Below are 27,711 nucleotides of genomic sequence, written 5' to 3' on the forward strand. Positions count from 1 at the left end.
TATACGGTATTGAAGTTTTTCATTTTCTGCAGCAAGCACCTGAGCCTGAAAAAGTCAAATCATCGTTAAAATGATACAACCCATTACAATAATTTAAAATTCGGTGAGTTGAAATGAGTTAAACCTTTTGTTTTTCTTAAACTAACTCAGCATTTGCAGCTTCTATCTTTGACTGAAGATCATTAACCATTTTCAAGTATTCCTCATTCCCAGTTTTATAGAAATGTAATTTATGCTCATAATATTAGGAATGGACTTCACACTGAAAACACTATTCCTTTGTGTTGTGTACTCAGCACCTACCATTTTTACTATTGATGGCAGCTTCAAGTCTCTAGATAAGCGTTCCTAAAATATAAAGTGGTAAAGTAAGAAATTAATAAGAAATCCTTCAGCAATTTACTGAGACAAAAAGCTTCAACAAAACTAATAAAAACTCTTGAGTAGAACAGTCGTAGAATTTTGTGGAACAGACCTTGAGATCAGGAGCTTCTCCAGCTAGATTTAGTTGTGGAGAAATTTGGTGAAGAAACTCTTGTTGCCGTGCTTGCAGCTTCCAAAAGAGCACCGTCATATCTGAGCTCGATACAGTCATAAGGGTTTGATTGTATCACGAATCAGTAATCAAGAAGGAAAAGATCATTGTTTAAACATCCATAGCAGAGTAATAAAGGGTCATATTCCTTGATTACTTTCTCAGCCACAACCTAATGCAAAGATTGAATTCGCCAGCAAAGAATAAATCAATATTTGTTTCTAAAAAGCATACTTTGATTTGCCCGAGTAAAAAAAAACATGCCTTCACCCACATGTTTGCTCTACCAGTTTCTTGTTCCTGAACAATTCTAGCATTCGGATGAAAACTATGATTACACATGTCAATTAGAGGAAGCATCATAGGTATATCAAAGTTTATCCCATTTTAATTCTTGTTACCATGTAACTTGAATGCTCTAGATGAAACTGCTGATATCGCCCATCCCAGAGATGAAGCATCCACTTCTTGACCACCAAAAGGATGCTTATCTGGTGTAACACCAATTAATGCACGCTTGAATTCTTTCTCAAAATTAAGAAGAAATCAACATTTTTTTGCTTACCTGCCTCACAAATTCAACAAAAATTAGCTTGCCATATTGCAGGGCAGAGGCCATGAAACATTAATATTATTTCATATACAATTCACGATTCAGCCCTCGATTAATAACATGATAGTACCTGGTGAAGAACAGGAGCATACTGCAAATTCTTGATGTCTTCCCCAGGAAAAAATATCGGAAGAGTGTAAGTTTCTGGGAGATTACTGATATATGGCCACCAAAAAGATCCAAGTTTTGCCCTTTCATGGAGAAGCTTGAAACCCAGTTTCACTGCCCCTAGTTCATCTGTCAAATGCTACCACATTGTACAAACTTATTAAACATTGAGAACTGAATACTTTATATTATCCTATGAAACACGAACACTCCGAACACAACACCGACACTGATACAGAGATACTAATGTTTACTAAAGAATGAAATCATCAGAAAACACAATGAAATGGAGAAGCATACCGTCGAGCCTATCAGCAACTTTGGAAGATTCATCCGCATACTTGAGGAGGATCATACTGTGTAATAACATAGGTTGTATTAATTATCCGTGTTTGGTATAAATGTGTTCCAATGGTAAATATGAATATGAAGAAACATTTGAGTCATGGTGTATTTTTAAATTTGGAAACAGAGCGAGAGAAGGTGAACACAGTGGTCAATAGATTGATGCAAATAAATTGTCACAAACCTACATGCAGTATACAGTCTACACCATGCATGTCAAGTCCACGTGTCGCAACATCCGTACACAGAAGGATTCCATTTGAGAGGGATGTAAATAAAGATAGTGCCTTCTGCCTCAGAGTCTATTATGGAAAACAAATAACTAAATAAGTATACAAACAATGATGTTTGGCAATAATAATGAATGGTAAGAAAAACAATGATGATGTGTAGAATAATACAGTTTACTTCATAAATTGAATAGCCGAATCTTAAATGCAGCATCGTAATCGTCACATGGCACAGTCTCACACTTTGGATACACTTTCAAAGTTGCATCCTCACCATAAGCTAGTGGCACTCCCTATATCGAACAAATGATTAGTTAGTATAACAAACAATGTCATGGATATTTTAGTTGATTAGTAAATATAAACACTTACACACGATACTTGATAACCGACACACACCTTTTACCCATCACTTGGGGATAAAAAATCATCCAACTACGATAACAGCTCTGAGTCATAGCAAATAAACAACAACAATCACAACATCTTTTTTGCCGATAATCTTAATCAACTTACCCCCACAATACAAATTGCAATTGTCTTTAAAGATATCAAACTGTAATAATCCACAGAAGGCATTAACTGGATATCTCCATATGCGAGCTTCTCTCCATAACTCGAAATTAACTCTACTGACAGATCCTTCTTCCTCAGGTGCAGCTTTTCCTTCATCCTAATACATAAAATTTATTTCAATCAATCACAATAGATAACATAAATGAATGTAAAATTTGATCAATAATTAAACAAAGAATGGGAGCAAGAGAGGTGTGTCCGATTAATGCAGGTTTAGCGGCTGATTCAGGTGTTTCCAGTGGAAGGGATGTTCCTTTCCCGGTTCCGTTAGGGGGTGTGTGGTTGATTATATATATATATACCTGAATGCTGAATGTATGTTACCCATATATTTGTCACCAAAATCCTGCATTCCACTGTTTCTTTTTTGCTTTTGCAGTCACAAAGAAACAACCTATAAAAGTATGTGTGTGCTATATTCAATATCAATTCAAGGAAATGGAACAGGTTTTTAAGAAAAACTTACTTGAATTCTAATTCCCAGTAGTTGAAGAACAACCGAACACATTGTTTATCCAAACGAAGCGGCAAAGATAAGGTGGGGAGAATTGGAAGAAGATGCGGCGAGGATCTCAATTTCCTATTAACACCATGACAGGTTATAAGACAAATAGATTTCTGCCAAATAGATTTCTATTGTCACAGCATTTGGAACTCACCATAACAGAAAATGAGAGGAAATCATTATAACCGGAACAAAATAACAGAATCAGAGGACAGAGTTTGCGATTCCCAAATCCTCCTCCATATCTCAAATCTTCTCTCCATAATCACCATCACCGATTTCAATCTATATAAGAAAAATCAGAAAACCCTAAGAATATCATTATCAAACTTCCATAACAGAAAACTCACCTCATAACATCTTCAATCTTGAATTGATTCTCTTACATTCTCCAACAATCTTCAATCATTATAACAAACACTTGGTGGCCTATTAATTCATTCCAAAAATAAAACTAAATTAGGCAACATTAATACACCTAAATCACATTTGAATGAAGAAAGTTTGAGAGAGAAGAAGAGAGATTAAAGAGAAAATAACATAAACTCGGAAAGATCTCACCCAGCTTTGGCAATTCAGAGCTGTTTCAACTCAACATTCATCATCAAACATTCAAAACCAAACACCACAGGTTCAAACGCGAACAAAACACCTCAGCAACATAACCAAACTGATGAACGGATGCGGAAGACTATCAGAGGGGATGAATCAGAGCAGTTCGTCGGGGAAGAAGAGTGGAGGCGTTGCCGTTTTGGCTCGGAGAGAGAGGAAGGAGATTCGTTCTGAGTGTGAAAGGAAAAATGATTTCGAAACCGTTTTGGAATAATAAGAGGAAGGTTTTGGAAGAGAAAGAGGATACTTAGTAACTGCAACGTACGTGAGAATTGTAACTGTCGTAGCATAATGAAGGCAGAGCACAAAATTGAGAAAAGTGACGTGGAAAATTGAGGGAGCATTTGCTGATGTGGATGGTCTAAGAATTGCCCAAATGGTAGACTTTTCTTATATGATAGATTTTAATTTTATACAGAATTTAACATTTCTCAGTTTTATAGCAAAACAAGGTTTTATCATTTTTATGCTTGCAATGTCAAAATGATGTAGAATTGAAAAGACCCATTTATAATGCTTTGCTTGCAACGTTTTCAATTTATTAAACATCATTTAATGCTAATCATTTGCTGTCTTCCTTTTTCCTTTTTACTGTACCGACAGATATTGGGAACATGTCTCTTACTTTATGGAGTGTTATTGTGTGTTGGGTGCACCATACTATCATATGTTCAAATCTAATATAATGGTATTATATTCATTTAAACCCAATTTTTTTTTTTTTAAAGTCTCTCACGGTAAGAGACCTAAACAGGCCTCTCACCCTAGCCTGAACCCAAACATAAATTGTTCATATTAAAACAGTAAATTTTTATGAGATGAAAAAAAAAACACAATACAACACTCACTAGTACCCCAAACACGAATTGTTCATAGGGAAAAAGAAAAGAAAAGAAAATGTTAAAAAAAAGGAAGAAAAAAAAAAATAATGTGCATCATAGCACACAAACATGGATTGTCTTTTCATGAAATCAAAAGACAGCTAAATCCATTTAATTAATCCATCCCTATAAACATATATTCACACGCGCACAACACCCGTTTTTGTGATGCTAAATACAATCAAAATTAAAAAACACAATACCCCCAATTCGTGCCACCAACTATTCCATACTCCTTACTCTTTCCATGTATAGCTAAAAACCACCACTTACTGAAATACCCCAAATTTGACCCTTCCTTATTCCCACTCCACTCACCTAACCCCATCATTCCCATCTTCTCTTCTAATAACCAGACTTTCCCAAATTCTTCTCATTCTCTTCACAACAGATCCAAATGGCTCTCTCACGTTTCGCTTCATCTCACTTCGGATCCAACTTCCTCAAACCCGCTTCACTCCTCTTATCCTCCCAACGACACCGTTCCTTTTCCTCCTCCAACGAAACCCTAACCATCGAAACCTCAATCCCCTTCACCTCCCACAACTGCGAAGCGCCTTCGCGCTCCGTCGAAACCTCCGCATCAGAGCTCATGTCGTTCTTCAACGACATGGTCCTGATGCGGCGGATGGAGATCGCGGCAGATTCGCTCTACAAAGCGAAACTAATCCGCGGATTCTGTCATTTATATGACGGACAGGAGGCCGTTGCGGTGGGGATGGAGGCTGCGATTAATTCGAAGGACTGTGTGATTACTGCTTATAGAGATCATTGTACCTTTCTGAGCCGGGGTGGGACGTTGTTTGAGATTTTTTCAGAGCTTATGGGACGGAGCGGGGGGTGTTCGAAGGGGAAAGGGGGGTCGATGCATTTTTATAGGAAGGTTGGAGGGTTTTACGGTGGACATGGGATTGTTGGGGCTCAGGTTCCGCTTGGGGTTGGGTTGGCTTTTGGGCAGAAGTATTGTAAGGATCCGAATGTGACTTTTTCTTTGTATGGGGATGGGGCTGCTAATCAGGGGCAGTTGTTTGAGGCGCTTAATATTGCGGCTCTTTGGGATCTTCCTGCGATTTTGGTTTGTGAGAATAATCATTGTGAGTGATTTTGTGTTGGTTGGTTGATTTGTGAGTTTGGGTATTGGGTTTTAGTTTTAGTTTTGATTTGGTTTGGTTTGTGGAACAGATGGAATGGGAACTGCTGAATGGAGATCTGCTAAGAGTCCTGCTTATTACAAGCGTGGGGATTATGCTCCTGGATTGAAGGTATTGGTTAATAAATTGCAGATATTGGTGTGATGTGGTATTGTTGTTGTTTTGGTTTTGGTTTTGGTTTTTGTTTTGGTAGTTGAATAACTTTCTGAATCACTTTTTATTCTTGTTATGTTGATGCATAATTATTTGTTATCTTCTAGGAATGAATTACTGTTATCTTTTTTAAATGCTTGATTGTTATGTTGGCTTTAGAATGCAATTCAGTTGCTCTTTTTTTAGTTCAATGTATATATTTGTGGCTAGATTATATAGAATAATGCTTGGGTGTGTGATTTAGTTGGATGTGTAGATCTTGCTAGCTCTGTTTTAGCAGATATTTTTCAGGTATGGTTGTGGTCTGTGTGTGAATATATAATCATGTCTGCCTCTCTACATATATACCTACTAAACAAATAAATATATTTTGTTTTGTTGAACAACCTGTTTGAAATTTTATGAATAAATATATATACTGTGTACAGGTAGATGGCATGGATGTTCTTGCAGTAAAGCAAGCTTGCAAGTTTGCAAAAGAACATGCTTTGAAGAGTGGCCCCATTGTGAGTAAACTTGCTGTTATTTGTAAGAATGTTTATTTCAAAATTTATTATTATTATTATTATTATTATTATTATTATTATTATTATTATTATTATTTAGCAAAGAATGTTCTGGATTGATACAGTGTTGTTAATAACGGATCGCGGAAAATATCGGATCGCCAAAAACCCGATATAAGAAATATCGGATATCGTAACGGGCAAATAGCGGAAATCACAAAGGCGATTAAAATAAATAATTATATATAAAATAAAACATGAAAAACATATAAAACTACTAACATAAACAATTATTTATGGTGATTAAGGCACTATGACTCCTATTAGTCCTATATATATAATTACACCAACTAATATTACCTCTTCACATTCACTTCAATTTTCGAGACTACCAAGATTATGTTAATATCCATACAGCTTTCCACTTTATTATTTCTTCACACTTTCACTTGATTACTGTGTTCCTCTTCACAGCCTACTTACTAATTATTACTGCCCGCCTCTTCGTAGCCTACTTTTTCCTTCCACCTCTTCACATTCAATTATTTTTTAATATAACTTATTAAAAGATTGATCAGAAAAATATAAATTCTGATATGAAATTCAAGACCGGTATACAAAAAATGGCCGATATGCGGATCGTCACGAAATTGAAACGGGATATCGGATTTCGTATCGGATAAGCAAATTCCGATATGAAAAACCTGTATATCTGCGATATAACCGATATTTAACAACACTGGATTGATAATTCATTGAGTAATGCTTGACAGAGCTTTTAGATTAGGAGTTATCATCCATGGTTATTTTATTGGTCATTAGATTAGTTTTAGGGCTAACAGAATGCTCTAGACATTCATTATAAAATATTTTATACATATCATTAAATTTGGAGTTAATCAAGAAAAATTTATTATTCATCAAACTAGATATAGGCCCATAGAGTTTTGTTGATATTAACATGGCATTCTTTATAAATGTTGGGGATTCTACATAGGTTACATGGTTTTCGACTTTGGGGAATGTACATTCTATCCGACTTGTCTTTCACCATAACCTGCGCATATTCTTTTGAAGACTGATTTTGAATTTTTTTCTTCTGTGTGTGTACTTACTCGAAGAAGTAATTGTTGTTTGTGTTAATTCTTGTAGTGTCTATGCACTCATGTAGACATATGTTTATAGTTCAATTATCAAAGATTTCTTTGGGAGTGGTGTTGGATGCTTGGTTGAACATGTGAAGGTCACTCAATGGTGAGTGCAGTTCTTTGAACTAAGGATTATTCTATTGCATATGAGATGGGATATGTTGGGTTTTCTGGATCCAAGCATGATTGCTCTTCCAATGATTGAGTGATGAGGTGGGAGCTATTCATTCAATCTGGTCGCGATAGAGATGTGGCTTTAGATGCAGGCCCAAATACTTAGCCCAAAGTGTAGATGGTCTATGTGAGGAAGAATAGGAGAGAGAATGGGAGTGATGATGTGGCAGCTAGTATAACATAAATGCCAAACATGTGAGTCTGAGATGAGGAGAATCTAATATATGCGAGTTAGTGGGAGAGAGGAATTATCCAGAAAGTTAGTTACGCCTTGTTTAAGCAGAGGGTTTCCAATTCTTTGTAGGAGCATAGCTCTTGGCATTTTAGGAATATTTGGTTATCCTTTATTCAATAATACACGTTTCCTCTCAATTACTGTTGAATTGTTCCTTGAGATTTATGTTTTCTATTAGGTGTTGTCCTAGGTTGTTGAGTATATATGCTTGCACAGTCCATAGGGCCTGTCCTGACGTAAAAGCAGGATATGCATGCAATAAACTCAAGGACGGACGGAAAAATTGACGTGTCATGTTAGGTACTTAAAATAAATCTTGTGCGTTTTCTCTATATCTCGCGCTTATAGAAAGATGGTCCTTGAGCTGGTATTAGAGTTTCCTTGACCAGCTTGTTAGGAGTTTGATCCCTGGAATCCCAATTCTCTTAGCTATGAAGCTTAATTTGGGCACAAAGTATGCACGCATATTGAAGCCTTAATGCCTCTTGTATGAGGGACTATCTTTGCAGTATGAAATCAAATATGAAGTCTCATGTTGCCGTGTTTGTTAAAATCACCATTTAGATTGTGGGATTGCAAGATATTATTAGTTTGGTCTCATCACCATCTGATACGGTTGGATCACGTAGGATTACCAATCTTGCTCACGAATTCACTGTGATCATGCTGTACCTTATGAAAGACTGCCATTTTATTTAGAAACCTGATGACCTTATTGATTTTGGATCCCTTATTTCACTCTTTTGCCCTAATCTTCTTCCAAACATACTTCTGTACTGGTGCTTTCTCATTACCATCATCTCTTTGTCCTTACCCTGGCTGGACCCCTATTATTGTTACTACTCTGCACTTATTCCTCTTGTTTCTCCATCACCTGTATGATATGCTGGTTCTTTTGACCCAATGACTTCTTAGTCCAAGCGGTGTGGCTCAGTTGCTGGTCTTGTGCTGGTTTGAGTGGTCTTTGAGGTGAAGAACATGCTTCAATCTTCTCTGGGTGCTCTGGTTTCGCTTTTATTCTACTCCTGCGTGCTTCTTTGTTGTATTACTGTTTCAATTGGGTTTTTGGTTCTAGTGCTGGTGGCATGTCTAAAGCCTGCTGATGTCATTTTTCCTCATTTATGTCACTTTATGTATAGACATCTTAAATACATTTTTTGTATCTTAAGTAGGATCTTACAATCAGTTTATGAGCAGTGAACATACAAATAATGTGTTTTACACCCCCTTTCCAAGCCTGGGTAGATAATCTTTTTTGACTACCTCATGCAACAATTTAAGCTTTTAAGAGAGTTGGTCCTCGGCATGGCCCATAAGAATTTGACATGTGTTATGTTGTGAAATATTGTATTGTCTCCAATCGTATGATTTACTATTAGTAGTTTGCATTCTTAAATCTGGTTCTTTATTTGAGCATATATTACTTGTCAAGTTGTCATTCTATCTGATGCAGATAGACGATATCTACCAAATACCATGTTAATGCAATTTTATTTAGTCAGTCAGATGCATGTCTTGGTTGTTGGCATTTGTTGATGATAATTATTTATTATCTCTTTTATTATTTGATATATTTTCCATAGGTAATTTTAATAATTTAGTTGTTTCGTTACTTTGAGAGATTGTCTTGTATATCAATATGTGCATTTTCATTTTATAACAAACCTATTTTTTAGAACATTTAACTGTTATATAGAAATAGGTAAGTTTTATATTTCCTAAAATTGGTTTGGTTTTAATTAAATTATTAAAGGCTACTCTTGGTTAGATAATGATTAGTCTGTCTCTCTCTCTTGACTATATTGTCCAGATTCTTGAAATGGACACATATAGATACCACGGCCACTCCATGTCTGATCCTGGTAGCACCTACCGCACACGTGATGAAATCAGTGGTGTTAGACAGGTATATCACTAACACCAGCATCAAATATCCTTGTTTAATAAAATTGAGGAATTCATTGTTTTCTCTTTTTTCTTGTCTATTATGATTATAGGAGCGTGATCCAATTGAGAGAGTCAGAAAGCTGGTATTGGCTCACGATATTTCTACTGAAAAGGAACTAAAGGTGATTGGATGCAAGTTTGAATTCATGCTTAGCTATTAAAATGTGATATATCTGTCTTTATTTTGTATAAAATACTCGTGTATCTTTATACCAGTCATTGAGTTTTTCTGACTCACTTTGTAGATTCATGATTAGAAACAGTTTTCTTAGTTTTTAAGGGTCTGCACTAGGAAAACTAAGGTGCACAAAATACCAGGGAAGTTATTGAGATGGTGACAGAGAGAAAAACAGAAGGGCTGGACATGTGAGTTTCTGTTATAAGTGGGTAATGGAGAGGAAGTTCATAATTAAATACTCTAGTTGGTTATGAGAAGATTGCACTCTGTAGGAGCAGTGCAATTTCTTCAGAGGACCCTCAGGCTGCGGTTTCTATCATTTTCCATTTTCCTTTCCTAACCATTAGAGTTTAATTGCTAAAAATATCGTGCAATTTCTTCTTTTAGGACATTGAAAAGGAAGCCAGAAAACAAGTTGACGAAGCCATTACCAAAGCAAAGGTAAAACAATACCTCAGTTTATTCTTTTCATTACTAACTTTGGTATCCCACATGTTTGTATATGCTTTACAATCTGAGTTATGTTTTATTTTCTTATTTCCAGGAAAGTGACATGCCAGACCCATCTGATCTATTTACCAATGTATATGTTAAAGGCTTAGGAGTTGAGGTACAAATTATTTCACCCCTACTCATTATTCTTGTGTATTTCATTAACAATACCTGATGTTATAAAATTTGAGTATAAGCAAATGCATATCAGATGATATATGGCATATTCAATAATCTTTTCCTTAGATTTGTAAAGAATATTACTCCAGATATTTGATATCATACAGGAAAGACTTTCTAATTTGTAGAAGAATGAACGATATTTAGTTTTCAAGAAATCAGTAATTATCAGTATGACTCTGTAGATGATGTGTTTTATTAAACTCTGACGATTTTTAATTTTTGAATTGCAGGCATATGGTGCTGACAGGAAAGAGCTAAAAGCTACTTTGCCATAATGGGTATTTTTATCCTTTGAATGTCTGCTCCCTTGGTAACGGACCAATCAAAATAACAAAGAATAAGAGGTTCTTCAGCAGCAGCAGACCATCTCTCTGCCTATTGGTGAAGGTTTTCGTAATTGTATACAAAATTCATTCTTGAGTAAGCAATGTGGCGGCCTAAACATTTAACATCCAGTTTGGAGGGGACCCATATTTTAATTGATTATATGTGCAACTGGTGTGATGCAAATTGGAAAAGCTCATTGTGCTTAACTTCTTTTGAATGTGTTCAACAATTGATGGAAAAATGTTCCATTATTTTTTTATGCACTCATCATTGTGTTTCAATTATAATTATCAACTTTTTTGGGTATTAAGAATTCACTTTTTTTTTTTTTTGACAACTTGTGAAAATTTTGTACCCGAACATATATTGAATTAGTGATGCATGGTTACGATAATTTTATCTTTCTAATTTATGACATAAAGAGTAAGCAAATAATATTTTTTAGTTCAACCACATGCTTTAACATGCATTTTAAACTGTTTTCCCTGGTCTCGAATTGCTTATCTTTTAGTTACCCAAAATCCTCATCATCAAATCAGTATTATGACTAGGGGTGGCAAATGGGCATGCCCGTTCCGTTTAGGTCCGTCCTGTAAAAGCCCGCAAGAGAATGGGGCGGGGAGGGGTGCTCATTGTTAAGAGTGCAGGCCTAAAACATTGGCCCGCTCCACAAAAAGTGAGGGTGGGGTGGGCTAAGCCCGCGGGTGCTGCACTTTTTAAGTCTAAAAATGCAAAATTTATGTTAACTCTCGTGTCCACAAAAGTCCACATAAAAAACGGGGCGGGGAGGGGCAGTCACATTAGAGAGGGTGAGGGCCTAAAACTTTGGCCCGTCTTACACAAAAGTGTGGGTAAAACGGGCATGCCCAACAGGCCGGGCCTGTTTTGCCACCCCTAATTATGACTCACCAATTGTTAGTTGGTCCAATGACACAACTGCGACTGAGCGGGGGCTAAAAGTATTTGATGTTAGAGCTGATCTTCGAACTGGACATTGATGTTGAAAACTAAACAAAATCATTAAGACTATCTATCAAATATCTCAGTAAAGATCAACAACAATGCAGCTCTAGCAGCAATGGGAAGTGGGGTTTAGATACTCTCAGGTGCATGAGACCTACCTGTCAAAAGATCCATCATTTATGTGAAAATAGAGGGGTTCTGTCATGTGGAGATTGAAACAGCTTAGAATATTGTGGAAACTCGTGAAGATGCCCAGTACTAATAGAAGTTATTTGAGGGTCATTGTAGGAGATTGCAAAAATAAAAATACTAGCCCATTTTATTAGTTTTACCTTCTGTCTCTTTTTGCGTTTTGTTCTTAAATTTCCTTCTAAGATGTTGGTGGGGATCTCTGTTGATTTGATTTGTTTTTTTTTACTTCAGTCATTGGCTGGAAATTTTGCATGTTTTGATTTAAGTGTCCACTTCAAATCAATCTTTAAATATCATTTTTCAACTAAAAACAACTATCTATACCACACCCCTTTACTTGGTGGTAAAAATACCACTGGTTTGAGTAAAAGCCTATTTGTACTCTTAGTCTTAGTGGCGCATTCAATAGTTTGGGTGTCTTGATATCCTCTAACTCTGCATGTATCTTCTCAGCACGACGATAATTCTGGTTGTTATATTCATTCCTTTATCGTCTTCTTGGTGATTAACTCTCATTTTCCTCCAATGTTCATTTTTTGGCGTCTCTACCTCTCTTTTGATGTTAGTTTCTTCTCCTTTAATGTAGCTTCATGATGTTTTGCTTGTAAGTGGATGATTTATGTGCCAATGATTTACTTAAGTGTCTCTCCTTCAACCCATTTTAAATTCTCCCACAAATACTTTTAGGTTTGGATTCACATCTTATATGGTTCCTTCATTGAAGAGAGCCATGTATTCCTTACAAGTTTTGGAATGTCCCTGGAATACAATGAAGAGATTTGTGGCTAATACTTTTTGGACAAGTTCATTTACCACTCAATTGCATTCTCTTTTAGATTACCTGAAAAGTCTGCATTTGATGGCTTCAATAGGCTTTGTGATGGCTATTTGGGTATTGTCACTTGTAGGGGTGTTCAAAACCAAACCAACCCAATAGAAAACCACAAACCAAACCAAACTGAAACCGCAAAAAACCGCATTTAGTTCGGATTAGTTTGGGTCATCTTTTAATAAAACCGCACGGTTCGATTCGGTTTGCGGTTTGTATTTTGTAAACCGAACCAAACCGAATCAAACCGCATTATGTTACAACCTAACTTTTACTTAACTCACATCCAACCCAAACTTAAATGTATTATTCCTTAGCCTTATGATTAAGAACAATTTTCTCGTCCTTACACATATGATTTTAGTCCTGATCTTTTCAAATCTCTAATAGTATTATCGCGCTTTCTTTGCCACATACACCTTCCCTCTTTTTCTATGATCTCTACTCTCTTATATTCTTTCTTTTTTACCTTCTTATTTTTATGCAAATGTTCCCTATTTCAGTTTCATTTTTATCGCACATCTTCTTCTCTAATCTCTCAACTCTTTTGTTTTTTCTTTTTCACCTTCACTAATCTCTCCTCTCTTCTATTTTTTTTTCATTTCTAATAATTTTTAAATTGTTTTATACTATTATTTTATGTTTATTATTTAACTTTTGTCTAATTTAGTTTTTACATATTAAATAGAAAGTTGTTGTCAAAACATGACGAGTTTTGTTGTTATTTGATAGTGTATGAATGTCTAAATACAAAGTTATGTTGTCATCTATATGTATGTATTGTTCAATAAAATATTTGTAAAAAACCGAACCAACCGAACCGCATTAGTTTGGTTTGGTTTGGTTCGGATTTTTTTTAAAAGCCAACCGAACCAAACCAAACCGCACGATTTTTTCTCTTGCGGTTCGGATGATTTTTTTCGTCAAAACTGCTCAAACCGCACCGCGATCACCCCTAATCACTTGTCAAGTGCTATTGAGGATCTCTTTTAATCAAGTTTCGGGGATTAGCCTAAAGTTTATTAGGATTGGAGCATCATAAATTTTCAGACATAAGGTTTAAGGGTCATCAAATTCTATTTAGTTTTTTAGGTGGATGACCCGAATTTACATTTGCAATTTTTTGTTTTGACCTTACAGTTCATATCCATAATGTCATGGATTTCAACAAGAGCCTCATTTTCCTTAGGTGGAGGTTAAAATGTGCTACCTTATCAATGTTTGGAAGTGTGGCAGGGAAATGAATTTGCAGTGGACCTATGGTGGGAACCACATATTCTTTCTAAATAATGTATGATTGACAGTTGTTATATATGGTGAGTTAGGCATGGGGTGTTTTGTGTTTGATAAAAAGAGATTTAGTTTTTGTTCCTTGATTAGCTCCTTATGCAGAGAGTTTTACTACTTGCGTGTACGTGCCATCATGAGACCATGTCTGGCCCTATAGTTCACCTATAGTTCAGTTAAATTTCTATTGGTATATCCATCTTGATTAGGGGTGAAAATAGACTGAGCTGACTTAAGCTTTATCAAACTTAAGTTTGGTCTGTTAAAAATTTTAAAATCTAAATCTGTCATGTGACTTATCATATGTTTATTTTTAGGCTCGAGTCTGATTTTTTCGAAGGTCTTATTGACCTGTAAACCAACATAAAAGTCCATTTTATTTGAATATCTATAAATAATCAATTCAACTAATGTTTAGATAGACGTACAAATTAAAAAGATCAACAAGACTACATCCTTATTTGTATTAACCTATTCAAGTTTACTTGTTAACATAAGTTTTGTGATACTATTTATTTGAGAGAACTCGTAAAAGCAAATTATGACATTGTTTTTTTTTTAAACTTTATTTTCAATAGTTTTTCAACATACCTAGGCTTTAATTTTGTATTTTAATTTAAAATAAAACTAAACTAACATAATAATAAAGTTATTCACATTTATTTAAACAGGTCGACATGATAGAAATAAAAGACATTTTTATGGCATGTGACCTAGCCTTTTTAACTAAATAGGCTTAGAAAAAGTCTAGGTCCTTTTGATTTTAAATTTTTTTTGACCTAACCTGGGTCAGTGTAGATTATGTCGTAGGCCCTTGTTATTTGGCCTGATCTATTTTCACTCCTAATCTCGTCCGTGTCCCCTGTAGCATTAAAATAGTAAAATCACATATGTGTGCATCTTCTAGTCTAAGGTACTTAGGTTATGGGTTATTGGGTTTGTTTATCGGGTCTTGGAGTTTTTTATTATATGGGTCAAGCACAGATAAGATTTAGGCAATTTCTCTTCCCACCGTTATGATGTGGTTCACACCTTTGAAAATTCAAAATTGCCCTCGATATTTTTGAAGATGCATCTTCGGACGTCCTATAAATCATTTAGCCAAAATTTGATTCGGAGATGCATCAACAAATATTTCTAGGGTATATTCAAAGAAGCATCTCTGAAAACACTCCTGAACCCCGATTTACTAAGTGTTTTTCATTGAGATTTATCATTTAATCATTCAGTGAAATATTTGGAGATGCATCTTTGAAAATGTCAAGTGGGAAATTGAATATATGACAACCTTGCATGATCATCTTTCTCATACTTCATACCTTCTTCATAATCCAAAACCCTTAAAAAAGTTTCATTTTCGATCAACTTTTCAATTTCAAATCATTATTTTAGTGTTTTATCACATCAAAGGGAGCAAAATAAGTTGCAATTTAAAGTAAAGTTCATTGATTTCATATATCATTGCTTGCATTAGATCTTGTTCTTGACCTGAAAAAATGAACTTTGAGTCCGGAGATCCATCTCTAAATTCACCTGCTATATGTTTCGGAGACGCGTCTTTGAATTTGCAAGTTACTGTGATTTTTTTAACATTTTTTCTATTTTTGTTCGCATTAAATATGGTGCACCTTGACATGTTTTCCAAAGCTATTGTAAGTAATCATTTAAAATCGAATGAAGCGAAGAATGATGTAAAAGCGAATGAAGCGAATGTTGATGTTAAACTAGATGAGGTGAAATATGATGTTAAACCGTGTGCTAGACCTGTTGATGTCGCGATAAATGTGGGTCAACAGTTTACAAATGAACTACTGTTTACTAACCGTGAGCATATGCTTGAATGGATCCGCAAGGAGGTTGAAAAATTGGGGTTTGGCATTATAATCAGAAGGATTGACAATGGTTCTAACTAAAAGGCAAGAATTTGTAACCATGAGATGCGAGAGAAGTAGCACGTACGTTCCACCAATTCAGAAGTTGAAACATGATGACACCGATTAAAGAAAATGTGAGTGCACGTTTAAATTACGTGGATACTTTAAGGTGGATTCTTCTTTTCCTTTTATGAAACAAGAGGAGTATCCCGGGGTGGTAGGTTAAGTGAGTGCCATTTCAGAGAGAGATTTACTTTTCTCCTACACCTCCAATTACAAAAAAAAGGATAAGTTCGTTATGGTTAGAGGCGACAATCAATTACCCTGAAGTTATATTTAAGGATGATGGACTTTATAGGTTCTCCTGGACGAACGAGAAATTGTGAAGATGATGAGTTTTAAAGAAATAACAAATATTTAATGATATAATATAATAAAAAATAATATTAATAATTTATTGATATTATAAAAATGATTTATAATTTAATATAACTTTTTTTATAAAAAATGACTCATAAAAAGAAACACAATGAGTATATTCTAAATATTTATATCTCACTATATCTTTATGATATTTTCTTGAAAAAAATGACTTATTTAATATATTTTTCATCTGACTACTTGCACATCCTTTATATGAATAGATATAACAAAATGCTAACAATTGAAGAGTTGATGGTTGAAGAGACAAAGTGATTGGCTTGCTATTATTGCATTAGATTATTTAATTTATTCTTATACTTGTGAATGTTTAGTTTTAAAATAAATTTTCAACATTTTCTTTTAGATCACATTTATAAACACTTTAAAGATAAAATATATTACAAATTAGATTTTCAATAATAAAAATAAAATATGAAGTACATGTTTGGATATGCGTTTGGAATGGCTAGACACATGGTAGAAGAGGGTATTCCACCGTGAAAATCAGAAGCCATAAATTATAACTTTTATATAAATGTGATAATTTGCTGTGATTTTGGATAATCCGACACCACTCCAAACATGCTAGAAGTTTGAATGAATCTATCCGGAGAACTGTAATTTTGGATCATCTAAACAAAACATATTTTTCCTCATCCAAATAGTAATATTCAAACGGTAGTGGTTTTTAAAATATATAGAGGGTGGAAAAAAAAACTCTAATTAAAAAATTAATTTCAATAAAATAAAAAAAAAATGAATGTGACAGTGTAATCCTCATAATCAATCATCCAAGCAAAGTAAAAAAACAGAATCCAATGAAAACCAAAATGAAATGTGGGTAATTAATGGCTTTTTTATTTAAGCTATTATAATGTTTCAACTAAAAGCCAATTTGTTGAGCCACTTTACAATTTCTCAACATTGAATATTAAGAATGGCCCTCATTAGGACTACTAAGTCACAACTAATTCTTAAAGCTAAAAAGTTTTATAATTATTGAATCGGTTACCATTCTTATTTTAATCCTTTATAATCTTTATTGTTTAAGAGGAGTTGTTAGATTAACTTGCAGACAACAACTAAAGCCAGAAACTACAAGACTCTTACACAATTTAAAAAAAATATTTATCAAATATCTTCTGTACGCTTTTGCAGAGATTAATTACTTGAGAAAATCAGAATCGACAATAAAACATTTTTTATAGATTTAATATTGCTATATGTCTAAAATTTAATATAAATTGAATATCTTTGAAACACAATTGGAAAGACTAATTTTTTATGCGACAAAACTCTCCTTCAAAAAATTTAATAATATCACGTTTTAGAATAGGGCTTCGAACTCAGACGGATACACAAGTTTGTGGCGATAAAAATAAATAAATTTGATATTTTTTAGGATATTTAACATACACAAAAACATATTCAATTTAAGCTAAACAAGACATTAGAATCATGATAGCACCACTTCACATGTGTGGAATCACTTAAGGGCTTGTTTGGTTGTGAGAAGAAATTAAAAAGAGAGAAAAAGATGAGAAAGAGTGAGAGAAGAGAGAAATAGATGAGAAATAGAGTAGATTTAAGTGATTGTTTGTTACAAGAGAAAGATGAAAGAAATAGAAGAGAAAGATGTGTTATTATTTTTAAAAAGACAACAATAACCTTGAAAAAAAATGAGGTGATTAAAGAATAAAAATATAACACATATTTTATGAAGGGTAATCATTGGAAAGAAAAATGTAACAGTCTCTCTCTGCACTTTCTTCTCTGTTTTGTGAAGAAAGAAAAAATAGATGGGTCCCACCTATTTAAATCTCTCTTCCCTACTTCTCTTGTTAACCAAGCAAGATGAGTTACATGTTTCTCTTCTCTTTCTCTCTCTCATACTTCTCTCTCCTTTAAATCACTTCAACCAAGCACACCCTAAAAGTTTGACAAAGTAAACCAATCACTTTCAAACCCAAACATGTCCATTTTATGACTCTAACAAACACCAACTTTCCATATTAAATTAAAACTACCAAACAATCCCTATTCAATTTCATGGAAGGCCAACAACAATTAACTGCTTCAACTCTTTTGAAACTTTCACCAAAACAAAACAAAAAACCAATAACTCAAGACAAAACAAACATAAATTTTTTCAGTTATCATCAAATCAATCAATGAACACACAAAAACCTAAAAAAACATCATATTTTTTCTCACAAACCTCATTTCCTCTATGACTTTCAACATGATCCTTATTTTGTGTCTTCACATTTTTTCAATACAAATCTGTTATTGCCAAAATAATTCTCCTCAAAACATAGAAACTTTCTACCAAAATGGAACAACTTTAGTATCTTCACCACCACCACCAAAGGCACAACCTTCACCACCTCAAGGACTAATCGCGGGATCGAAAAGTAGTTCGTCGAACGGTGAGATAGCGAAAGCTGTGGCTGCAACTGCAGCAAGCACTATAGTTATTTGTGGTTTGATTTTCATTATAGTGAAAAGGTGTTTGAGAAAAACAAAGAGAAACAACATTGTTTCTAATGTTGATAGGCAACAAGTTGATGTGCCTAGAGGGAATGTTTTTGAAAAGATTGATGGAAATGTGAGAGGGTTGATTGTGGATGAGGATGGTTTGGATGTGATTTATTGGAGAAAACTTGAAGAGAAGAATTCTAACAAGGATCTTTATAAGGATATCATCGCGAATAGTCCGAAAAATAAAGTCGAAGAAGATAGTCATGAAGAAGAAAATCAAGTGAAGAAATCTAAGTACATTCAAGAAACTCCTCTTCTTAAAGGACAATCTTCATCTTCACATATATTTCATGAAGAGGAGGATCTATATAGAGTTCCAAGAATTCAATCTCAACCATCCAAAAATGAAGGATTTGTTAAAAAGGGTGTTGAAAAACAAGAATTTCAATCTCAACCATCCGTTTTGCAATCAATAGTTGCACCACCACCACCACCGCCTCCTCCAATGAAGGCAGCACCGCCACCTCCTCCTCCTCCGATGAAGGCAGCACCGCCACCACCTCCTCCAATGTCATCATCGAAAGCTATCTCGAAGACCGATCAAAGAAACTCTTTAGGGAAAGGTGTGGAAGAACCCAACAATGATCAAGTGAAGTTGAAGCCTTTGCATTGGGATAAAGTGAATACTAATGCTGCTGATCATTCCATGGTTTGGGACAAAGTCGATCGCGGCTCGTTCAGGTAAAACCCTAATGTCTTAAATTTTGTTAAATAAATTTATATATTTTGATTACTCAAGATTTCGTGCGATCGTCTCAAATTACAGACGTGAGTATTTTCATCTTCTTTGAGTTTGAATTTAAGTTTCTGACGAATATTTAGTATATTCGTAATTTCATCTTCATCAGAGTTTGAACTCTCGCATTCGACAAATATTAGTATATTATTATTATATTAGTATCTTTTCTTTCTCTAGAATTTGAACTTAGGTTTATGAATTTCTTTATTTTAGGGTTGATCAAAATCTTATGGAAGCTCTCTTCGGTTATGTCGCAACGAATCGAATGTCACCTAAAGAAAAGACTAACTCAACAAGTCCAAGCAATGATGCCTCAACAAAAAAGTTCCTTCTTGATCCTAGAAAATCACAAAACATTGCCATAGTTTTGAAATCACTAGCCATCTCGCGAGACAAAGTTCTTGACGCGCTCATAGAAGGAAAAGGCCTAAATGGAGACACAATTGAAAAGCTTTCAAGAGTTTCACCAACAGAAGAAGAGAAATCACTTATCCTTCAATACAAAGAAGATCCATCAAGACTTGCTGCAGCAGAATCTTTCCTATATCACATCCTCACCGCCGTTCCTTCAGCGTTTAACCGCTTGAACGCGATGCTATTCAAGTTGAACTATGACTCGGAGGTCGCGGAGATCAAGGATTCTTTGCAGACTATTGAATTTGGATGCAAAGAGCTTAGAAGCCAAGGACTTTTCTTGAAGCTTCTAGAAGCGGTTCTTAAGGCCGGGAATCGAATGAATGATGGAACTTCTAGAGGTAATGCACAAGCTTTTAACTTGAATTCACTAAGGAAACTCAATGATGTGAAAAGCAACGATGGAAAAACTACATTACTACACTTTGTTATCGAAGAAGTTGTTCATTCGGAAGGTAAACGCGCGGTTCTTAACCGAAATAACAGCCTAACACGAAACATGAGTCGAAATAGAAGCAGTAACATGAATGGAAACATCGAAACAAACATTGTTTCGGATGAAAAAAGAGAAAGGGAATACACAATGATAGGATTATCAATTGTGGGAGGAATAAGTTCAGAATTCAACAATGTTAAAAAAGGAGCAAATTTGGATTATAAGAATTTGGTTGAATCAATTTCAACACTATCTTTGAGACTAATTGAAGTTCAAGAACTTGTTTCACAATGTGAGAGTGGTGAAAGAGGAAATTTTGTGAAAGAAATGAATCATTTTATTGGAAATGCTGAGGAAGAATTGAAACTTGTTAGGGAGAAAGAAATAATTGTGTTGCAAATTCTTAGGAAAACAACACAATATTATGAAAGTGGAGGTTCAAAAGAGAAACAAGAAAACAATCTTCAACTATTTGTTATAGTTAAAGATTTTTTGGGAATGGTTGATCAAGTTTGCATCGAAATCGCACGTGACTTGCAGAAGAAGAATCCGAAAGGAATGTCTGGATAAACATAAAATCAAATAAAAGGCATCACTTGCGGTCGCAGATACAGATGCGATTGTAAGTATTGTGATTGCGGTCATTGTTGTTGCCACGGAGCATATTGTGACCGTTGCAGACAAAATTTTTATTAGACGGTGCAGTAATTAGTCCTACGAGATTCAACTATCGCTAGAGTTTTGTTGTTTGGATCCAGTCGAAACGAATTGATTTATTTGAGTTTATTTATCGACATTGATCAAGACTATTTCAACAACTTGAAGACTATTTCAACGACTTGTGACATGTTTGCAGTTGTTTTTTTATTTTTTATTTAAGATGCTTGGAATTTTGTTAATGTACATACGCTTGTAAACTTTTTGTAATTTATTAATTTTTTCACAATGAAATATTGGATAAGATGCTACCTAGAGCAATTGACTTGGTATATCACATAGGTAACAAGAGAACAAGTCTTATGAAGAAAGATTTGACTTCATGAGCCACTTGAAATCATGTCATGCACTATGTTGTTTTATATTATTCTCCTAAAGAATAAATCATAATTGCTACCAATTCTCTTATCTAACCAAATATTTGACGTACCTATGCTTCCTAACTTTCCAAACTCAAATTGCGTAAGCACTAAAAGGAATTAAATAAGTATGCGTACTAAAAAAAAATCATAATTTTAAAATCGGTTTTGAAAATATGCCACTGGAAAAAATATGACGAGTTAAAGTTGCGGAGTAGGTTGCTATTATAAAAATGTTTTGCAACACTGTATAAATTATGTAAGATAGACCATCAATTATAACATTTTCGTAACAAAATAGTTTGAAAAAACATCTTTTATGATACGAAGACCATTCGAATATGATATGAATATCGGTCGTATATGACACAAAAATAGTGAAAGGTGGAGACCTTTATTATTAGCTAAAGTCTAAACCAAAAAAGAGAGAAAAAGAAGGGAGCAGATTTGATAAGTTCTTCCTATAATCCGATGAATCAGTTTTTAAAATTTAGATTCATGGAAGGTTTGGTCAGACGCATAGATAAATAATTGAAGGCCTAGTTAGATGTGAAAACATGTGTGAAATTAATGGGATGGATGAGAACAACACATTCATTAAAAATTAAGATTAAATGAATTTTTTTTCCAATTTCGGGTATCAAAAAGTTAATACATACCTAAGCCCAAGGTCAGCCTAATCGAGCCGAGGCGAGCCGGGTAGGCAAACACGTACATTTGTGATGATTATGAGAGGTGTATTGTCTCTCTTTTACAAAATTGAATACCCATTGGAGCACATCTCAATAAGATACCCTCCATTATATAAGCATTACTAAAATGTGTTATCCCTCAAATGTATGACCTATTGAACTTTTTAAATTCACACTTCACTCAATAGTTTAAACTAGTGCTTATTTCTTACTCGTTCTCCCATTCAATTCCAACAATCCTCCACTTAAATTTAAAAAAAAAAAATTTGAAGAGTGACTCGTAGCAAATAAGATTTTGATTTAACAAGAATGACTTGTAGTCTAAAACTCTATCTTTAACATCAAACTCACACACAACTTGTCTTAGGGTGTATTCTATAAACACATGCTCTAATGGTCAAGCATGACTATCCCAGTTTAGTGAAAGCTTTAGAAATATGCATCAAGATTTCATATGAACCAACCTAAGTTCCATAATTATATAGATAAGAGTAGTCCTTTAGCTACGTACTCTACTCACACATATCATAAATATATATTTTCTCTTTTCCTACAACCTTTGGTCATAAGGCGAGCTATAAATTTATCAATTGTACCATCAGATTTTAGTTTTTTTTTCAAAACCCATTTACCAATGATTGGTTTGTAACTAAGAGGCAATGCATCTGGACATCCCTAGGAGAGTTGGTTGCATGTCCTTATCATATACAAGGGGAGCATCCCCGATATGCTATTTTGTTGCTTAACTTACCGCTTTCGCTTATTATCTTTATTGAGTCTCCATCATGATTGCACATATTTGGAATCAAGTTTGAAATCGATTCTTTATCATTTTAACATGCATAAAACAATGGTTACGTTTGAATTTGATCAAGATAAATGCATGAGTTTGATTCAAGTTAGGTGCAAAGAATAATCTCAAAGTACCTTTAAAAACATGAAAATTTGAGTTTTCAAGTGTTTGATTAGAATCAATCAAATACACACTCAATTTGATTCGAATCATATCCAACAGAGGTACACAAAAGTTTTCAAAACCATTTGATTCGAATCATATTTTTTAAATGATTCGAATCATGCAATTTGTTGTCACCTCAGCTCAATTTGATTTGAATCACACTTTGCACATGATTCGAATCACACAATTTTTTCAGCATTTTTCTAAGGGCCTAAAGCATTTGATTCAAATCACAGTTTGTACATGATTCAAATCACGGGGTCTCTGATTCAAATCAAACATTGTACCAGATTCAAATCAACTGAAAAATGTGTCAAAAATCAGAATTATTTTTTATTCCATTCACTTGCTCACTTGAATCTATACATGCATTTATCTTGACTCGAATCTAACCATATTTTACCACTCATTTTTGTGCTTAAGCTCAAGCATATATAAAACCTTTTGTCAACACTTTTTCGCGTGTGGAATTTCATATTCATTTGCGATTTTCGGTTAAATGAACTCTTTTACTTTGAAAAGTTTAAAGTTCTAGCACTTGAATCTTTTTCTTCTTCAACCTCGTCTATGATTGATTGGGGGAGACGCTTTATTTAAACTAATTGTTCATGGAGACTGTTTAAAGATTGTTCAGTTTTTTGCAAGATTGAGATTTTTTCACTGGTGGTGACAAACTTCAGTGAAAAGAAGGAGGTTTTTATCTCCAAATTGCCTTTGTAGTGAATGTGTGGAAGGATACGGATAAGGCGAAGTTCTTCTAAGATCTTCAAACAATTATTCACTTAAGGAATCAGTAGGATCAAATGGTAAATTGCTACAAACGAAGGCTTGGAGCAAAATTGGTGATATTGGAAGATTCTTGAAGCGTCTATTGAGTAAAGATTACGCAGAAGAGTTTGACGTTGAGCCATATACAAGTCAAGATCCAGAATTGAAGTTTTATTTTCTACACCATTATTGTAGATAAGTGATTGTACAAACTCTTTGAATATTTGTCAAACTAATGGAATTATGCAGGTACTTTCAAAAGTGCATGTAGACTCACACGAGGACGAAAGAGTCGAAGCACTATAAATCCACATGTCATTTGTCTACCTATAACTCTTGCATTTACATTCATATAGTAGTTTACTGTTCTTTGCATTGATATCGATTTATTGCTTAACGTTAGGTTTTGTTGGAATTAGGATCTAATGAAGCTTTAGTGGTGATTAAAATTTGAGAAACTTGTTGAGTTTAGAATTTGCGAATTGAATCATTATATAATTATCTCTCGTGAATTATACGGTGGTATCGATTTAATACCTTGTGTATCATTATTAATTCAAATTTGTGATTGTTGTACATTGAATATGTGTTTACGTGTATTAATTTATATTCAAGTATAATTCACTTTGTTTCACTCTAAAACTTCTGCTCGCATACTATGAAAATACCTCTGATATTTCATTTGCTAAAAGTCTGTTGATTTGATTTTAAAAAGTCTATTCCCACCCTTTAGACGGTTTTCTTACACCATACTCTCACCCAACAGACAAGTCTACTAAGTGCCAGGTCATGTTAGATTCTAGAGAATTTTTCTCATCGTTAATAGCTTCTTGCCAATAATATGCATCTAGAGATGACACGACTTTGATAAGTGCAATTTTGTCGAGTTTTGTATATATAATTTTGTGGCACTTGTCATGTTTTTGTGTAAATTTCGTTAAATAATCCCCCGTTTAATATATAAATACATTTAGTTTTTTTATACTCGTGTTTTGAGTCATTTATGTACCATTTGATAGTTTTCTATTCATTTTGTAGGTATTGATGCGTATTTGGAGCATGAGCAATAGAGTGTCGAAGACACGACTTCAAACGCGCAATTTTGAGCAACTCATCAACGAATAAGGCTCAAAATAAAAGAATAAAAATCATCAATTTGGTTAATATTTTGTAATTGTTAGAAATAGAATTGAATAAGCTTTCTTATGCTTCGAACCAGACGCAAATCGGAGTTACGGTTCTCAAGTTATGGCCGAAACAATGTTGAATTTTTGTTGTTGGCTTCTAGTGTGCTTCGTCGGGCGAAGCTGGGCGAAGCCAAGCAAGCCAGAAGGATCCAAAAGTGTGAAAAGACACTGTTATGAGTCTCTAGGCAAACCATTTAGTCGTCGGGCGAAGCGGTTCTGACAGAAATACGTTTTAAGGGGTAAAAGCATATTTTTTAGGTTATGGTTTGGGGTTTTTTGCTCCCACTCCATCGCCAAACATTTTTTAGTTATATTATCTTAGAAAAAACATTGGAGCTTGCATATGGATGATCCGGAGTGGATTTCTCATCAATCGGTGTTGACAAACCGGGAGATTTGTGGTTCATTTCTCTTCTTCTTTGTGTATTCTTCATTTGTTGGGTTTGTATGTATATTTACTTTAAACTCGTGTATATTTGTTTCCCATGGGGTTATATTTAATCTGTTTTACAAATCTGTGTTGATTGTTGTCTTAGATTTTTACTCTTTGCTTGGGGTTTGAGTTGTTATAGACATATACTGCTTGAATCCTTATCTAGGATGATTACCTGTTAGTTTCTGGATTCTAGAGATAGATTTAGAGCTAACAATATTTATGGGTGTTGAAGCTTAATGCTCCCGTGTTGGTTGTGTTGGTTGATAAATCATCGGTACAAATGATATGGATGTCTAATGTGTTGTTGAGGTTGGCTGAGAGATCATCACCGAGATGATATATTAGTTCTCTCTAATTTGGGTTAGAAATTGAAGGTGGAAAGAAACACAAGATAAGGGGGATTTGAATTGGGTTTTCAATATTTTCCCTTTCTTAAAAACTCTTGCGCGAAAGCTTAATTGGTTGTTGTTTATCAGACGCATTAAGCTCTTACTTATTAGAAGCTTAGCGTTTCTCAGAAATATTCAAACTTCTTTGAAACCAAAGTCTTCTCAGAGCTTCTGATAATCTTAAAAATAATATACAGAAGTAAATAACACCAGATATATCTTGTTTCACTTGAGAAATTCTCAAGCTAATCCAGTCCACCCTTCCGATGTGATTTTTCCTTGAACTCAAGGGCTTAATCCACTATAACCAAACTGATTACAATTGCACAGGAAATAGTCGGTGACTAACATCTTTGCACAGACACCCCTGTGACTAAATACAATGCACGGGAAACAACCGATGACTAACATCCAGCGACATGTTCAGTGATCTGAGTTAACAGATATAACATTCATTGACATTTGCACAAGCAACTGCTTGTGACTAACACCCTTGCACAGGCAACCCCTGTGACTAACACCTGCACAAGCAACCGCTTGTGACTAAACAATGACATATTCAGTGATCTGATCCACAAATATAACATTCATTGACCCCTTTAGACTTATGACCTTCACTCGGTCTTCTAAGAGGATTTCCCATGATGGTCGCAACCACTATCTTCTTGAGCTTCTGACCTTCACTCGGTCTCTTAAGGAACAATCAAACAACAGTTTGATAAATGTTTGCTTACAATATAATGCTTCTACACAAGCTGGATGTAAACACTAAATTAAACACATATTGTTTAACATATTTCTGAGCAACAACTCATATGTTAGAACAATTTACATGAAGAAACCTAGACCTAAAACACAATACGAGCAACAACTCTTATGTTCATTACATAGTTCTACAAAGATGTATATAATACAAAGTTGGGTAGAATCTTGTAGTGGTCTTCTTCTTCATCTTCTCTGTTGAGGAAGTTCCGAGCAACAACTCCTTGCTTCTTCTGATTTCTATCAAGATGTATGAGTGTAGTTGAGTAGCATCTTGTAGAATCTTCTTCTTCATCTTCTGATCAGCTTCTGCATATCAACTTAGGCATTAGCAAAAGCTAAATAGCCCAGTAGCATTTTGGATTAGTATGTGCTTCAGCTTCTCTCTTTGACATATACTTCTTGATACCAGCTCGTAAGCATAGTCATTTTCTTCATCAGTTTGTTCATGTTAATGTGTGTTGGTTGAGTTCCATTTCAAACCAAATCACAATTAATAACTGCAACGACAACAACCGTTATAGCAGTATGAACCTCCATTGTGATATGAACAACATAGGCGTTGTCAATGTCGTCAAACTTTATTGGATGATTTGATCTTCTTTATAACTCTCAAAAGAGACGTTGAAGGATAAGAAGGTCTTTTGTCTTCCAACAGCTAGTTCCCAACAGATAGAATCAAGCATTATTGTAGATAGTACTTTCTTTGTCTTGTAGCTTGATACATTGTGAGTTGGTGGGAGACAGCTTCTAAGAAATAGTACGCGTATTGGATTATAGTGGAATTTGTGATGTACTGTTGTACTATTTTCTTCTTGAATAAGGTCTTTGATCTTATCCTCAAAT

General features: G+C 34.5%; 2 protein-coding genes and 1 pseudogene across 2 annotated transcripts; 2 read left to right on the top strand and 1 right to left on the bottom strand.

Moving 5' to 3' along the window:
- Positions 1-482: 482 nt before the first annotated feature.
- LOC131618967 (uncharacterized) lies at positions 483-1,611 on the bottom strand (annotated as a pseudogene).
- A 2,951-nt stretch (positions 1,612-4,562) lies between these two features.
- LOC131620498 (pyruvate dehydrogenase E1 component subunit alpha, mitochondrial-like) lies at positions 4,563-11,180 on the top strand. The gene is made up of 8 exons (XM_058891597.1): positions 4,563-5,499; positions 5,588-5,667; positions 6,138-6,215; positions 9,583-9,678; positions 9,770-9,841; positions 10,285-10,338; positions 10,442-10,507; positions 10,803-11,180. The coding sequence occupies exons 1-8, from the start codon at positions 4,803-4,805 to the stop codon at positions 10,845-10,847; spliced, it is 1,188 nt and encodes a 395-aa protein (XP_058747580.1). The 5' UTR covers positions 4,563-4,802; the 3' UTR covers positions 10,848-11,180.
- A 7,350-nt stretch (positions 11,181-18,530) lies between these two features.
- LOC131617163 (formin-like protein 4) lies at positions 18,531-21,702 on the top strand. Its single transcript, XM_058888516.1, has 2 exons — positions 18,531-19,689; positions 19,961-21,702. Exons 1-2 carry the CDS (start codon positions 18,698-18,700, stop codon positions 21,165-21,167), a joined length of 2,199 nt encoding a protein of 732 aa, XP_058744499.1. The 5' UTR covers positions 18,531-18,697; the 3' UTR covers positions 21,168-21,702.
- The last annotated feature ends 6,009 nt before the right edge of the window (positions 21,703-27,711 follow it).

This window comes from Vicia villosa, linkage group LG7 (assembly GCF_029867415.1).
Source record: "Vicia villosa cultivar HV-30 ecotype Madison, WI linkage group LG7, Vvil1.0, whole genome shotgun sequence".
Taxonomy (NCBI): domain Eukaryota; kingdom Viridiplantae; phylum Streptophyta; class Magnoliopsida; order Fabales; family Fabaceae; genus Vicia; species Vicia villosa.

What these genes read in the sequence shown, in the direction of transcription:
- LOC131620498 (XM_058891597.1), top strand. Translation starts at nt 4,803, where the DNA reads ATGGCTCTCTCACGTTTCGCTTCATCTCACTTCGGATCCAACTTCCTC. An exon ending in CTTTGAAGAGTGGCCCCATT is followed by an intron (nt 6,216 to 9,582) that starts GTGAGTAAACTT and finishes TATATTGTCCAG; the next exon opens with ATTCTTGAAATGGACACATA. An exon ending in AAATCAGTGGTGTTAGACAG is followed by an intron (nt 9,679 to 9,769) that starts GTATATCACTAA and finishes TTATGATTATAG; the next exon opens with GAGCGTGATCCAATTGAGAG.
- LOC131617163 (XM_058888516.1), top strand. Translation starts at nt 18,698, where the DNA reads ATGACTTTCAACATGATCCTTATTTTGTGTCTTCACATTTTTTCAATA. An exon ending in GTCGATCGCGGCTCGTTCAG is followed by an intron (nt 19,690 to 19,960) that starts GTAAAACCCTAA and finishes TCTTTATTTTAG; the next exon opens with GGTTGATCAAAATCTTATGG.